Source organism: Rissa tridactyla, chromosome 6 (genome assembly GCF_028500815.1).
Source record: "Rissa tridactyla isolate bRisTri1 chromosome 6, bRisTri1.patW.cur.20221130, whole genome shotgun sequence".
Classification (NCBI taxonomy): Eukaryota; Metazoa; Chordata; class Aves; order Charadriiformes; family Laridae; genus Rissa; species Rissa tridactyla.
In genome coordinates, this window is record NC_071471.1 from 68,379,292 (window position 1) to 68,393,323 (window position 14,032).

The 14,032-nt window shown below is 47.0% G+C and overlaps 1 protein-coding gene across 1 annotated transcript in view; it reads left to right on the plus strand.

Moving 5' to 3' along the window:
* Positions 1-10,876: 10,876 nt before the first annotated feature.
* The window catches only part of HTRA1 (HtrA serine peptidase 1), a 37,046-nt gene continuing 33,890 nt past the window's right edge, over positions 10,877-14,032 (plus strand). The window contains exon 1 of the mRNA XM_054206576.1: positions 10,877-11,379. Within this exon, the coding sequence (XP_054062551.1) occupies positions 10,914-11,379 (466 nt within the window). The 5' untranslated portion in view covers positions 10,877-10,913. The remainder of the gene's footprint in view (positions 11,380-14,032) is intronic.

Genomic DNA, 14,032 nt, shown 5'->3' on the forward strand with positions numbered 1-14,032 from the left:
CATCTGAATGAGTTTCCTTGCACCATGTGAAATATTTTATTAGAAAAATGTATTCCATTTTAGCATATAAGAGGTCAGATTATCTCTTATCCGGCTATAATGTCTTTTTAAGTCTTCAAATCTGATCAGGTTGCGTAGCCTAAGAAAGAAATCAAACAGAATGAGATGGTTTTCTTTTACAGTTCTCGGTTTCTTTTGTGGAATTTTTACATGTTATGCAAGGGAAGTCGATCAGTTTTCTTTTTAACCAATGGAAGGGAAGAGGTGATGCATAGTAATGTCAAGTTAACCATTTGGAAATACTCAAGCACTGTCTGAAAGGGGAAAAAAAAACCCAAAAAAACAAACCAACCCACAACAAAACATAACGTCTTTTTCTGGCATTACACTGTTGCATAACAAAGTTTCTCTCAGAAATGCTTTCCTGAAATAACAGCACCTGTATGACATCTGGGAGCACCTCGCTCTCTGTACAGCACAGAGTATGATCACACTTGAGTCACCGTATTTCTCAAGTCCACTTTTCCCTTTTGTGGAGCAGCGCAGTTAATCGGTCTGTCTCAACAGTATGCAAGCTTCAGATAAAGAACAGTAATTAAAGGAGATATTTTATATAGCCTGTACACGGTTACCCAAATTCCAGTTTGACCGTGACATCTTCTGACTGCGAATTATTCCAGGTATGTCCACATCTGCAGTTACACTGGTGTCAAACTATTGCCCCCAACATTTTACCCTGTAACATCCGACTTCTACAGGAGTCACTGCACTGAGTGTCTTGAAGCTTCCATTTTAACCCGTTGCACCACAGGCCAGTTGATATGACGTGTATCTAATTGTACCTTTGGTTAGCCCATCTCCATTTAAACTAGACATTTTCAGCTTTATTATAACATCACTAAGTTGCAAAACAGCTTGATTGTGGCAGTATGGAGCTGATGTTTCAGCAGGGTTGTTGGTATACCAAGTTAGATACTAAAGAGATGCACCCTGTCTATTAATACATGGCTCCGTGGCTGGTGTCACTGACACAATTTTGGGGGTTTTGATAATGGGATGGCCTACACCAGGCTTGCTGGGGTCAGATGGGACTCACCTTTCTGAAAGGGGGAAGAGGGTCTTTGCTCATGAGCTAGGGGGGCTCATTGAGAGAGGTTTAAACTAGGCTTAAAGGGGGAGGTGGATAGTACCAGGCTTGCCTGGGACCAGCTGTGGGATGACATGCCAAGGTTAGAGGGACAGGCTGCTCACAAGGGCCCTCAGCCTGCTGGTCTGAGATGTGCTGGCTATACTGCAGCACACTTGAAGTCTTATAGAGATGAGCCAGCAGCTTCTGAGGTCAAGAGCCAAGAGGGATACACCAGTGAAATGCCCCAAAGGAATTAAGGGGTGTTCCTCTAACAGGGTGGCATGGCTGACAGCCCAGCTGAAGTGCCTCTGCACCAAGGCACGAGCATGGGCAACAAACAGGAGGAGTTGGAAGCCGCCGTGCTGCTAGAAATCTACAACCTAGTTGCCATTACTGAAACTTGGTGGGATGAATTTCATGACTGGAGCGTGGCTGCCAATGGCTACAGGCTGTTCAGAAGGGACAGGTGAGGAAGAAGGGGTGGACGCGTTGCCCTCTAACTCAAGAAATGGATGGAGTGTGAAGCGCTGTCTCGCAAGAATAGCCATGAGCAGGTTGAAAGCCTGTGGGTAAGAATTAGGGACCGAGGCAACAAAGGGAACCTTGTTGGTGTCTACTACAGGCCACCTGATCAAGGGGAGCCTATTGATGAAGTTTTCTTACTCCAGCTACAGGAGAAGTCACGCTTGCAGGCTCTTGTCCTGCTGGAGGACTTCAACCACCTGCTGGAAAAGTAGCACTGCAAGCTGTAGGCAAGACAAGAGATTCCTGGAGTGCATTGAGGATAACATCTTAAGCCAGGTACTAGACAGTCCCACCAGAGGAGATGCGATACAGGACCTGATGGTCACCAGTACAAGTGAGCTAATTGGTGACAACAAGATGGGAGGCAGCCTGAGCTGCAGTGATCATGCACTGGTGGAGCTCGCAGCCCTAAGGAATATGGGTCAGGTGAAGAGTAAAGTCAAGACACTGAAGACCCTTAATTTTAGGAAAGCAACCTTCCAGCTCTTCAAGAGGTTAGTCAATAGGACCCCCTGGGAAACTGCCCTTGGGGACAAGGGAGCAGAACAGAGCTGGCAGATCTTTAAGGACACTTTCCACACAGTGCAAGAGCTCTCAGTCTCCAGGTGTAAGAAATCAGGAAATGAAGGCCAGAGAGTGTCATGGCTGAGTTGAGACCTGCTGGTCAAACTAAAGGGCAAGAAGAAAATGCCCAGGCAGTGGAAGCAGGGACAGGCATCCTGGGAAAGAGTACAGGGACACTGCCCAGTTGTGTAGGGATGGGGTCTGGAAGGCCAAGGCATGGCTGGAGTTGAACTTGGCAAGGGATGCAGAGAATAATAAGAAGGCTTCTACAGGTATGTCAACCAGAAAAGGAAGATCAAAGAAAGCATACCCCCCCCTGTTAAGCAAGACTGGCAAACTGGTAACAACAGCTGAGGAGAAGGCTAGGGTAATCAACAACTCTTTTGCCTCGGTCTTCACTGGCAACCCCTCTCCCCACACCTCTTGAGCGGATGGACTGCAAGGCAGGGACTGGGGAAGCAAAGCTCCTCACACTAAGAGAAGATCAGGTTCGTGATCACCTGAGGAACCTGAACATACAGAAGTCTACGGGACCTGACGAGATGCATCCCAGAGTCCTGAGGGAACTGGCTGATGTAGTTGCCACTCTCCATGATATCTGAAAAGTCATGGCAGTCAGGTAGTCAGGTGAAGTCCCTGATGACTGGAAAAAGGGAAATATTGCACCCATTTTTAACAAAGGTAGGAAGGAGGATCCTGGGAACTGCCCACCTATCAGCCTCACCTGTGTGCCTGGGAAGATCATGGAACAGATCTTCATAGAAGCTGTGCTAAGGCACATGGAGGACAGGGAGGCAATTTGAGACAGCCAGCATGGCTTCACCAAGGGCAAGTCCTGCCTCACCAACCTAGTGGCCTTCTGTGATGGAGTGACTACATCAGTGGACGAGGGAAGAGCTACAGATGTCATCTACCTGGACTTCTGTAAGGCCTTTGACACAGTCCCCCACAACATCCTTCTCTCTAAATTGGATTTGATGGGTGCCCTGTTCAGTGCATGAGGAATTGGTTGGATGATCACATCCAGAGGGTAGTGGTCAATGGCTCAATGTCCAGATGGACATCAGAGACAAGTGGTGTCCCTCAGGGGTCTGTATTGGGACCAGTACTGTTCAGTATCTTCATCAATGACATAGACAGTGGAATTGAGTGCACCCTCAGCTGTTTTGCAGGCAGCACCCAGCTGAGTGGTGCAGTTGACACACCTGAGGGATGGGATGCCATCCAGAGGGACCTGGACAGGCTTGAGAAGTGGGCCCATGTGAACCTCGTGAGGTTCAAAAAGGCCAAGTGCAGGGTCCTGCACCTGGGTTGGGGCAACACCTGGTATCAATACAGGCTGGGGGATGAAGGGATTGAGCAGCCCATAGGAGAAGGACTTTGGGGTACTGGTGGATGAAAAGCTGGACATGAGCTGGTAATGTGTGCCTGCAGCCCAGAAGGCCAACCACATCCTGAGCTGCATCAAAAGCACGGCCAGCAGGGCGAGGGAGGGGATTCTGCCCGTCTGCGGTGCTCTGGTGAGACCCCACCTGGAGTGCTGCCTCCAGCTCTGGGGCCCTCAGCACAGGAAGGACATGGGCATGTTGGAGCGGGTCCAGAGGAGGCCACAAAGATGCTCAGAGGGCTGGAGCCCCTCTGCTGTGAGGACAGGCTGAGAGAGTTGGGGGTGTTCAGCCTGGAGAAGAGAAGGCTCCAGGGAGACCTGATTGTGGCCTTTCACTACTTAACGGGGGCCTATAAGAAAGAGGGGGACAGACTTTTTAATAGGGCCTGTTGCAATAGGACAAAGGGTAATGGCTTTGAACTAAATAAGGGTAGATTTAGACTAGATATAAGGAAGAAATTTTCTGTCCTGCAGGTGGTGAAACCCTGGCCCAGGTTGCCCAGAGAGGAGGTTGATGCTCCATCCCTGGAAACATTCCAGGCCAGGCTGGACGAGGCTCTGAGCAACCTGGTCCAGTTGAAGATGTCCCTGCCCATGGCAGGGGGTTGGACTAGATGGCCTGTAAAGGTCCCTTCCAACCCAAACCATTCTATGATTCTAATCCCTCTACAGCAATACAGTTTATTCTTCCTAGTAATAAACGTCAGAATAAAATGCAATTACTAGCTGCAACAAACGCATTTAAAGGAGCTGAAAATACCCTTTTAGTTCACCTATCTTATCACGTGCATCTCTGCTGTTTAGCTTTCGACTTTCTTACCCTCTAATTATTTTAATAAAAATCTTAAGTTATTTTTCACAGCCCCTTGAGACCTGAACTGCGGTCCCTGAAGTTACTTCGATGCCGTGCCTTTACTACGTGCTGTCTTGCACGTTTTCATTCGCTGTGTACTTGCTCTTGCCCCTTTACTGAAGAGGGAATTGAATTTTATGATTGCAGATTTAAACCCACCGTATTACAATATGAAATTTGCAGAAATTTAACTGCTAAACCTGCAATCCACGTGCCTGAAGGTAACTGCCGAAGGGTAATGGTCCAGAATATAGTTTAACAAACTGGCCTACGCCTTAACCTCATGGAATAATAGGATGTCAGCACCACCTAGAGGTGATGTCCTAGCTTTAACAATTATCCGAGTCGGGCACTTACTCTCTAAGTGTATTTCTGAATCTTAAAAATTAATTTTGGAAGTCCAGTTAATCACTGGACTACTCGGAGTTTTTTTTTTTTTAAAAACTCCTTGTAAGCTGTGAATAGCTGTGGCAGCAAATTGGTTGACGACAAAACAAAATCACCCTTTCTCCCTGCTGTTCTCGTTTATGATACCAGTTTAACATCACAGCTTCCCTAGGAGTATAGGAGAGAAGTGAATAATGTGTTAACTTGTCCAGGGAATAATGAAAGTGTGAGGCTTCTCGTGATGCTACTGACTGCGGAAAGCCGTTACGGGCAACCAGAGCATAGTAAAAAATAGTTGAAGTAATCGAAGAAATGACACTTTAGAGTATACATTTTTTCATGCTACAAACGAGCAAAACTCAAACTACGACCCTGAGGAAATATATCAGTGGTAACGAACTGATGTTTCCCTGTGATAAATAAGAGAAACCTATTGCTAATAGTTAGATGCTCGGTCTGATAAGAGTAGCCTTTTCTGAATGGAAAGCAAGTATGTGCTAGACGATCGTATAAAATGGGCATGCTCTAAACTTTAATTATTGCTTGAAAGACATGTGCGTGTCCAGCAGTGTAAGGCAGTAACTTGCTGTATTAAGAGGTCTTGAGCTGACCTAGTTGAATTTCAGTTATTGCAGTTTAAAAACTCTGGAACGTACCTGGGAAACTGGTTATCCAGAGCGATGCAGCTGGTCAGAGGAACCTTTAAAATGTCTCATCCGAGTCCAACCTCTTCAACTACTGGACTGGAAAGGAAGCACCTCTGCTGCTTTCGGTAGGCAAAGTAATGTGACGCAAAGGCAGGTGTTTGGAGGTAGACCGGAGTAATTTGGGCTACAGATTGAGGGAGGGGACCAAACCAGTTTGGAACTTCATTCTTTACTAACTGAGCTGCTATTTTAATAATTTTACTTTTTGACTTTGAGGTTTTGCAATTGCATATGTAGGTTCAGAAATCAAAATTCTATAGGGAAATCAGTTAAAAGTGCATCACAGAGTATCTCCTGTCACAAAAATGTCTGTATTAATAGAACAAAGGCTAATCTTTTTAGGCTTTATAGGAAGTCTATATTATAATGGATGGAGAAATTAGTGAGCGCACCAAAAGGGTGCACTCTGATGGTTTGGGACAGATATATTGCTGTTCTTATAAAGATTCTGTATTAATTTGAGGGGGGAGAGAGGGAAGAAATGAGAGAAGGGGAAATTTGGATAGTCTAAAAGTTAAAATGAACTTTAAAATTTGAAGCCCTCCGTGCTAGGTACAGTTTTACTTTTTATGACTTTAATTTAATGTCTTAATATTCATCTGTATTTTGGAGCACAACCTATATGACTATTTGATGCTCCAATCCAGTAAACTGCTGGAGCACTTCTGAGGTCTCCCACTGATGTAGTGATAGAATCATAGCACTGTCTAGGCTGGAAGGGACCTTTCAGATCATCGAGTGATCTGAAGATAATGAAGGTGAATTTCTGGAAGAGGTGAGTGTGAGCGCTGCTCTGTACCTGCATCACGTCCCACATCTCCGCCTCGGTTTTGCACTTCAGACTTTCTGAGAAAAAGAAACTGGTCCTCATTTGTAAGGGCACCATGGAATGGTCTAGTAGTATCTGGATGTCGCTCTTCAAAGTGGTACCTTTGACGCTGTAATTAGGGATTTGCATTTAAAACGACTGTCTGGCGTGGTAATTTTGCATATCAATCTGCATAGTGAACGCATCTCTCAAGAATTTAAACCACTCTGTTGCACTCCATTCCTCCTGCCCCCATTCTCCTAATGATAACTGAGCACATCGGGACACCTACATCATCCCTGTCCTCATTAGGTGGGTTTCAACTGCGTGTTTTCATAGCAGCGCGTTTGCTTTCTGTAAATTAAGATGAAGTTAATTAAGTTTCAATGCGTGTTTCACAGTCCCTGCCCGTAGCGTAACACTTGCACCCCTAGATGTAGGATTGCCCTCTGACATCACGGAAAAACCACGTGTACAGAAATACCTATTTAATTTGTTCAGATTGGCGACTGTTTGTTGGGGCAGGTTGCTGGGCTTCACGTGAGGCTTTACAAGAGACACCCTGATGGTTCATTTCTTTTGTAAATGATGCCAACAGCTATGCTCGTCAAGCACCAGGGCTGAATTCCCGTCTGGAAAAGAATATGTAGTTTTAAATTCCCTGGTTTGCAGCCATTCTCTTTCAAAGTAATGGCATTTTTTCCTGTATGTAGCAATGAATCCAGCATGCATTTTTTAAAAATCTTTTTAAGCTGTTTTTGGGGTGTTTGCTTTTTGTTTTGTTTTTTTCTTTTTTAAAGTAAATCTTAGTTTAACAAAATAGAGAAGTCCTGGGTTTTTGGGGGGTGGGGGCAGAGATGTCACATCCCAGCCAAAAGTATGCAGGACAGCATACTTTTTTCCTCACCGAAAATCTGGGCAAAAGCCATTAATGAATGAAGGAAAATGATAACGCAGTCATAATAAACCTAGAAAAGCTTTCTGCAAAGTCCAAGCTATTTGAGTTTGCCCAGAATAAAAGGATTCTGGCCGTTTCAGACTTCCCCCGTCCTCTTTTCCGGCCAGGATCCTTCCAGCCCCAGACTAGAATGTTAACCTCTTTCTCTCCTGCCGAGCGTGCTCTTATTTTTCATCCTTTACTTGCTTCTTCCTTCCCACCGCTTCTTTCCACGTGTGCTCAGGTGCCCTTTACTAGTAATTCTCTCAAGCGTAGGTATTTTTCAGACCACATTTTTGGTCTCTCTATTGATAGATGTCTGCTGGCTTGGACAGCCATTCTGTGTGAACACGTTATGATGGGGGAGAAATAATAATTTCTGGGTTTATAGCGCCTTCCAGGTGTAAGGCACTTCTACACAGATTAGATGGGTAATTAACAAATATATATTGTCAGTGAACTAAGTCATTAAAGCCCCAAAGACTTATCCCAGTTATTCTGGAAAGCGAGATGTTTCTTTTCAGTTGTGTGTGCACCCATGTGAAACCTTTAAAATTCGTATTATAAAATATTTATATTTTAATACTCAGGTTAAGATTCACATTCTTACCTGGTTTAAGGAACAAAAAACATAACAGCGGAAGGTCCTCAATCCTAGTCCATTTATTTAGAAGTGAACTGCTAATTAATGGTTTTCACATAAGACCTTGGGATATATTTTATTTCCTTTGCAGCGTTTAACCCCTGACCGTCAACCAACAAATGTACTTCCCTTTTCTGTGCTATTTATTTAAAAAAAAAAAAAAAAGGCTAGTGTGTTATAGGTCTTTAGTAGTCTGTAAAAGAGCTTGAAGCTGATAGTGCTGGCTGAATTGTGCAAAAAAAGAATCATACAGCACAGAAAAGATAAACATACTCAACTGGTGTTTCAAACTTTTGTGTGAGAACACTATAAACTTGCAGTAGCTCTTGAAGTAGTTAAATATTTAGTTTAAGATTTGCAAACTTTGTGAGCTGAACAGTTAAGTAAACACTTCATGCGTTCATTGATTAATTACTCCTTTCTTGAGGCAAGGGTACATTCACTTTATTTAGGTTTTGAACTGCGGCGTTGACTTACTGAATTATAACTATTCCAAATGGGTTTCTGTCAATGGGGCTTTTGTTAATGTCTCTTGAGCCTCCGTTCATGCCTTGCCTTTGCTCCCTAGAACGGCCGATTCCGAAGGATACCAAGCTAAGACAGACACACACATCCATGGAGAGGGGATGATCGAACAAGGAGTTCTCCCACCGCGTGTAATTTTTTCCTACCTGCAGAGATAAGGCTCCAATGGCTTCAGACAGCTGCTGTAAGTTACTTAACAAAGGCAATGAGATGGAAAAGCAGATAATAACCATTCTGGGGGGGGTAGGACTAAACCCCACCGTAATTCACCGATTGGTCTTTGAGTATTTTGCTCCTGCTTCCAAATAGGAGCTTGTATGAGCTTTTCTGAACCTGTATTTCTTATATTTTAATACTAAAACCTGTTCATCTTTCCCTAGACTCGTCTTTTTTTCAAAATAAAGGAAAAACCAAACCAATCCAAACCTGAAGCTTATTAAAAATAGCCAATAAGTAATAGATAAACAATTAATAATTTGGAAAGAGTTTACCATGATATCTATCCGTATTTTATATATATATAAATTTTTTTTATATATCTATATACACACACATTAAAAATATTTAAACTTGTAAACATTTTCAAACTTTTCCTTAGACTTTTTAGCATTGTAAGGATTTTAATAGTAAGGAAGTTTTTGCTGTGAATTGTCCTGATTACTACTTTACTACTTTGTTCACTTCTGAAATCGAGTAATTCTCCTGAAATCTCTTTTTTTGTACAGCATAGAGGCCGCTGGAAAACAGGAGATGGAAGGGGTTCGTACTGGAGCTTTTATTGGGAATGTTGGAGTCTACGGGGTTCCTCACCTTCAGGTACTAAGCCAAGCAGTTAAATAAGTTTTGTACATTTGTGGTTTTGTGGTCAAGGTTTGATAAGATTTTATAATGTTCCCTGCAACAATTAGGTTTGAATTCCGACACTTGGGACGCTGCTTCCACCTGTTCAGGTTGTTAGAGATTATTCCACTTTTTATAGGAGAAAAGACTTTTTATTCTTCTCCATTAACGTAGTTGCTGGCATCCTTAGTTTCTTAGTCGCAGCTCATCTACCAGTTAACAGCATTTCATCTTGCCTAATGGTTTGTAAAGTTCATTAAGTCCTTGGTTATTGGGTGCCTGATAAAGACACACTTAAATAATTACAGGTTGGTATTCTGTTCAAAAGTTTAATCAGCTTGTAATTAAAAAATTGGCTGTGCTCAATTTCCAGATATCAGTTGTTGTTATACCTTTCCCTCTTAGCTTCGGAAATGATATCCTTTCCCTGGGAAAGTACTTGTGTGTAATTAAACTGCCTTTCGAACCACCTCGTACGTGCTGAAGGAGCATATGGCAGCGAGGCCTCTGTCCGACGGTTCTGGCGATTGCACAGCTGCCAGTTAAATTGGATCAGCCCACTTGTGGGACGATGGAAAACTACTTTTTTTTTTTTTTTTCTTTTCTTTTTTTTAATTCTTTCGGTTGATTAACCTTTTGCTAATTGCTAGTATCCACCTCGCCCTGAGGCTTTGAGAAGCTCTGGTGAAGTGAGGGGGCGAGCAGAAGCGCCCTGGGAGCAGCCGTCCTCCCATCCCCGGTGCCTTTGGCTGCCTTTGGCTACCGGCCATCGCCTCCCGCGTCCTCCCAGCGCCGGGAATTGCTCAGGTGGCCCCATGCGGGAGTACCCGGCGTTCCCCAAGGGAATGTCTGATATTTGCATGCATTTGCGTGTATCGCTTTTCTCCTTTCTACCAGGGGCCCGGCTGGCGGCCCTGCCCTCATCTGCTCTTCCACCCATCTTCTTATCAGATAGCAACGTTATCGGCGTTTACTTTGGATTGCCTTTCCCGTAATTCCTGAAGTGGGGAAGAGCGTTCGGCGCCACCCTCCCTCTTGTTGGCAGTTGTCAGCCCTAATTCATTCCTCTGGCGCGTTTTTGGTGCTCCATCAACGCCAAGTTCAACAGCTCCGGGCGGCGACCGACCGTTTAAGTTTGCCCCAAAAACACAAGGCGGCGGGGAAGGGAGGGTTTTGCGGACCGGGGGGAGGAGGGAAGGGGCCCGAGGGAGGACTGGGGGGGTGTCGGGGGGGGAGGCGGGAATGGGGATGTCGGAATACGGGGGGAGACGGGAGATGGGTGTCAGGGTCCCAGGGAAGGGGGGTGTAAGGGCTCGGGAGGAGGCGGGAAGGGGGGTGTAAGGGCTCGGGAGGAGGCGGGTGTCAGGGTCCCAGGGAAGGGGGGGGTTACACGGCCCGGGAGGAGGCGGGAAGGGGGGGGGGGTGTCAGCATCCCGGGGGAGGCGGCTGTTACAGCCCCGGGGGAGGGGGGGGGGGGCGGGGGGCCACCCCACCGCTCCGCCCCGTCGCCCTCCCCTGCCGCACCGCCCCCCCGGCGCCGCCGCCGCTTAAATCCGCCCGCCCGCCTTCACCGCCCCACGCCTCTCTCCTCTCCCCACCGCCGCCGCGATGCCGCCGCGGGGCTGGATCCTGCTGCTGGCCGCCCTGCTGCCCGCCCTGCTGCCCGCCGCCGCCTCCCCGCCGCCGCCGCCCGCCTGCCCGGAGCGCTGCGATCGGTCGCGCTGCCCGGCGCTGCCCTCCTCCTGCCCCGGCGGGGCCGTGCTGGACGGCTGCGGCTGCTGCCGCGTCTGCGGGGCCGAGGAGGGCGAGCCCTGCGGCGGGCCCGGTGGCGGCGGGCAGCCCTGCGGCGAGGGGCTGCAGTGCGTGGTGCCGCCCGGCGGGGGGCTGCCGGCCTCGGCCACCGTCCGCAAACGGGCGTCCGCCGGGCGATGCCGCTGCTCCAGCAGCGAGCCCGTCTGCGGCAGCGATGCCGTTACCTACGCCAGCCCCTGCCAGCTGCGGGCCGCCAGCCGCCGGGCCGAGAGACTCCGGCAGCCCCCTATTATCGCCATCCAGCGCGGAGCCTGCGGGCAGGGTAAGGGGATGCTGGCGGGGGGTGGGACGGGCTGGGAGCATCCCGGTGGGCTCGCAGGCGCTGGGGTTTGGCCAACCTCCCTGGAGGAGGATTCGCATCCTTCGGGCTGGGCTGCTCCCCTTCTAGAGGAGGGGGGTGGGATCCAGCGCAGACAGCTCGGCAGGAGAAAGGCATCCCGTCCCGGTTGGTGGCTGGCATCACGAGGAGAGGGCCAAAGAAAAGGGCTGGCCTTGGCTCAAGTTTGGTATTCAAGTTCAGTGAGAAACTAGAGCAAGAATGCAGTGTTTGTCTTTGTCTGCCAAGCGTCAGGGGGGGGAAAAAACCGCCCTATATCCAACTTTAAACATCTCCTCCCTTCCATCCCCCAGAGAAGCGATGCCGCGCTCAAAATTGGGGGAAACTGTTTGCAAAACTCCCGAAGCCGGTAGAGATGAGGACCCGAGTCCGACTGCGCGGCTCCGACAAAAAGTTTGGAGAAATATTTCAGTGCGCTCCCGTCCCGTCCCGTCCCGTCCAGGCGCTGTGTCACAGAGAAGTGCCCTGGGAAATAGAGCCAAGAATGCAGAAGCTGTTAGAATCTGGTCGCAGCGAACGAATGTGGCATGGCCGCGTCGGCAGAGCAGGCAGCTGCCTGCATTTGCCCCTTTTAGCAGATGCACTCCCGTTATTCGTAATAGATTTGCTAGAGAGGGCGATGCTTGTAACTAAACAGCGTCACAAGCTGACTTTAGTTTATATTTTATTTTGGGAGGATGGGAGCGGCTGTTGAGAGGTAACAATATAACCAGTAGTATTTTTCCTTCAGCATCATTATTATTTAGTTGTTGTTTTAGCTGGATCGGATGTAACGAGAGTACTGGGAGCTGCAGGACGGATGCTAATTATTCGTAAACCATATAAAGACACAGCGCTGGGTTATGAAACTGGCTCTGCAGATGGAGTTGCTGGACTGAACGGCCCGCTGAAGCGTTCAGTCTTGCAGGAATGCTGAGTGCAGGATGTGACACAGCAGGGCAAAACCGGGCTGGGGGATAAAGGGGATGATTTTAACAAGGTGCAACCCCTAACACGGGCTGGCTTAAACCTTGCAAGATAAGGCTGCATAGTCCTTCCAAGCCACTTGGCATGTTTAGGGGGGGTAATGTTTAAAAATTTGCGTGAATTAGGACTTTATTTCTGAAGTGGTAGTCACCTTTTAGTAAGCCGGTGCTGCTTCACTGAGCATTGATTCTTTTCGTATAGGTTGTACCATTTCTGCACTGCTTTCTTTAAAAACAAATCTTTTTCTAGCGTCAGACGTCATCTCTCCAGCAGGAGAATATTAGAATATAGCGTCCGTATGTTCAGCTTGGGCAAAATACTGATCCTGCATTACAGATCAAACTGACAACTTTGGTATCAACCAGTTTTTTGTACCGCTGATTTTCCCCTGGGTTTCAAAGCTGCGTTGTGCTCTGTGGAACATTGCTGGCATTTACTGACACTGGAGACAATTAAAGCTTTCACGCGATAGTTTCCTGATCTCCAGTACAATATAATGCCTTGTGATTTTTGTTCTCAATTCATGAAACCAATATTGTTTTCTCAGTCTTTTCTGCTGAACGTTTGCAGAATTCGGGTTGTGTTTGTACGTGCCTCCGGTAGGTTGTACAGAAAATGCATAGGCTGCATATAGACCTTGTGTAGGAAAACTCCACTGTAGTAGAGACATCATGTGTACGTCCAGACAATCATTTTGCCCTGTTGCATCTCTGGTTGGAGCGATGCTTATTTTCTGTATCACTAGGAACAAAAGGAAGGTGCTAGAGAAGCCGAGCATTGCTGCAAGCAAAGCTTTTTTTCATATGTAAAGAACCTAAAATAAAAAGAAGTGGAGAGTAGGCTGTAAAGCTGTTCCCTGGGGGCAGATTGAACTACGGATTTGAAAAGCCATTGCCTAATATGTGGTTCCTTAGAGTCGTTAATTTTTAATTTTGTTTGGAGCTCATTTTTCGGCAGTGCTTTTGCTACCTAGAGGTGGAGTTATCTTTGGTAAAATATTTTTATGCTTTCACAGTAACATATCTATATAAATAATTAGGTGAATGCAGTGCAATGGTCCAGGGAAACGAGGTAGAGAACGTGTTTGGAAAACACTTTTTTTTGTTATTTTTAAGTTTCACGTCACTTTAGTAGCTGGTCAAGTACAGTATTGTGTATATTGTATAAAATGAAGTAAAACTTTTTGTCTTTCTCGATTTTCATCTACTACAGCCCGCTCCCGGTGCTGCTTTTGTCCTTCAGCGATTCTCGGTGCGCCTGTTCAAATACCCGGCGTGTTTATGAGAGGATGCGGAGAGGCAAGGGAAGGTTGCTCTGGGTCTGTGTGTATTTTCCTATGCAAAATGGGAATCCTGAGCCTTAAAAAGCTCAAGGAAAAATTCACAAGCCCTCGGAGCTTACTCTAGCCTCGGCCCTAAGCGGTGCTGGGAGGACAGGTGGTGGCAGGGCGCAGCACCGAGGTGCTGAGCAGGTCTGCTGCACCGCGGTGATGTGCTGTGGGGTGCAGGATCAGACACGCAGAAAGGACAAAACGGGCTCCGTCTGGAGGAACCCTGGGAACAGCAAGGGGAAAGCCTGGCTGTGGCTTTTAGCCAGGGAAATCCATGGGTTA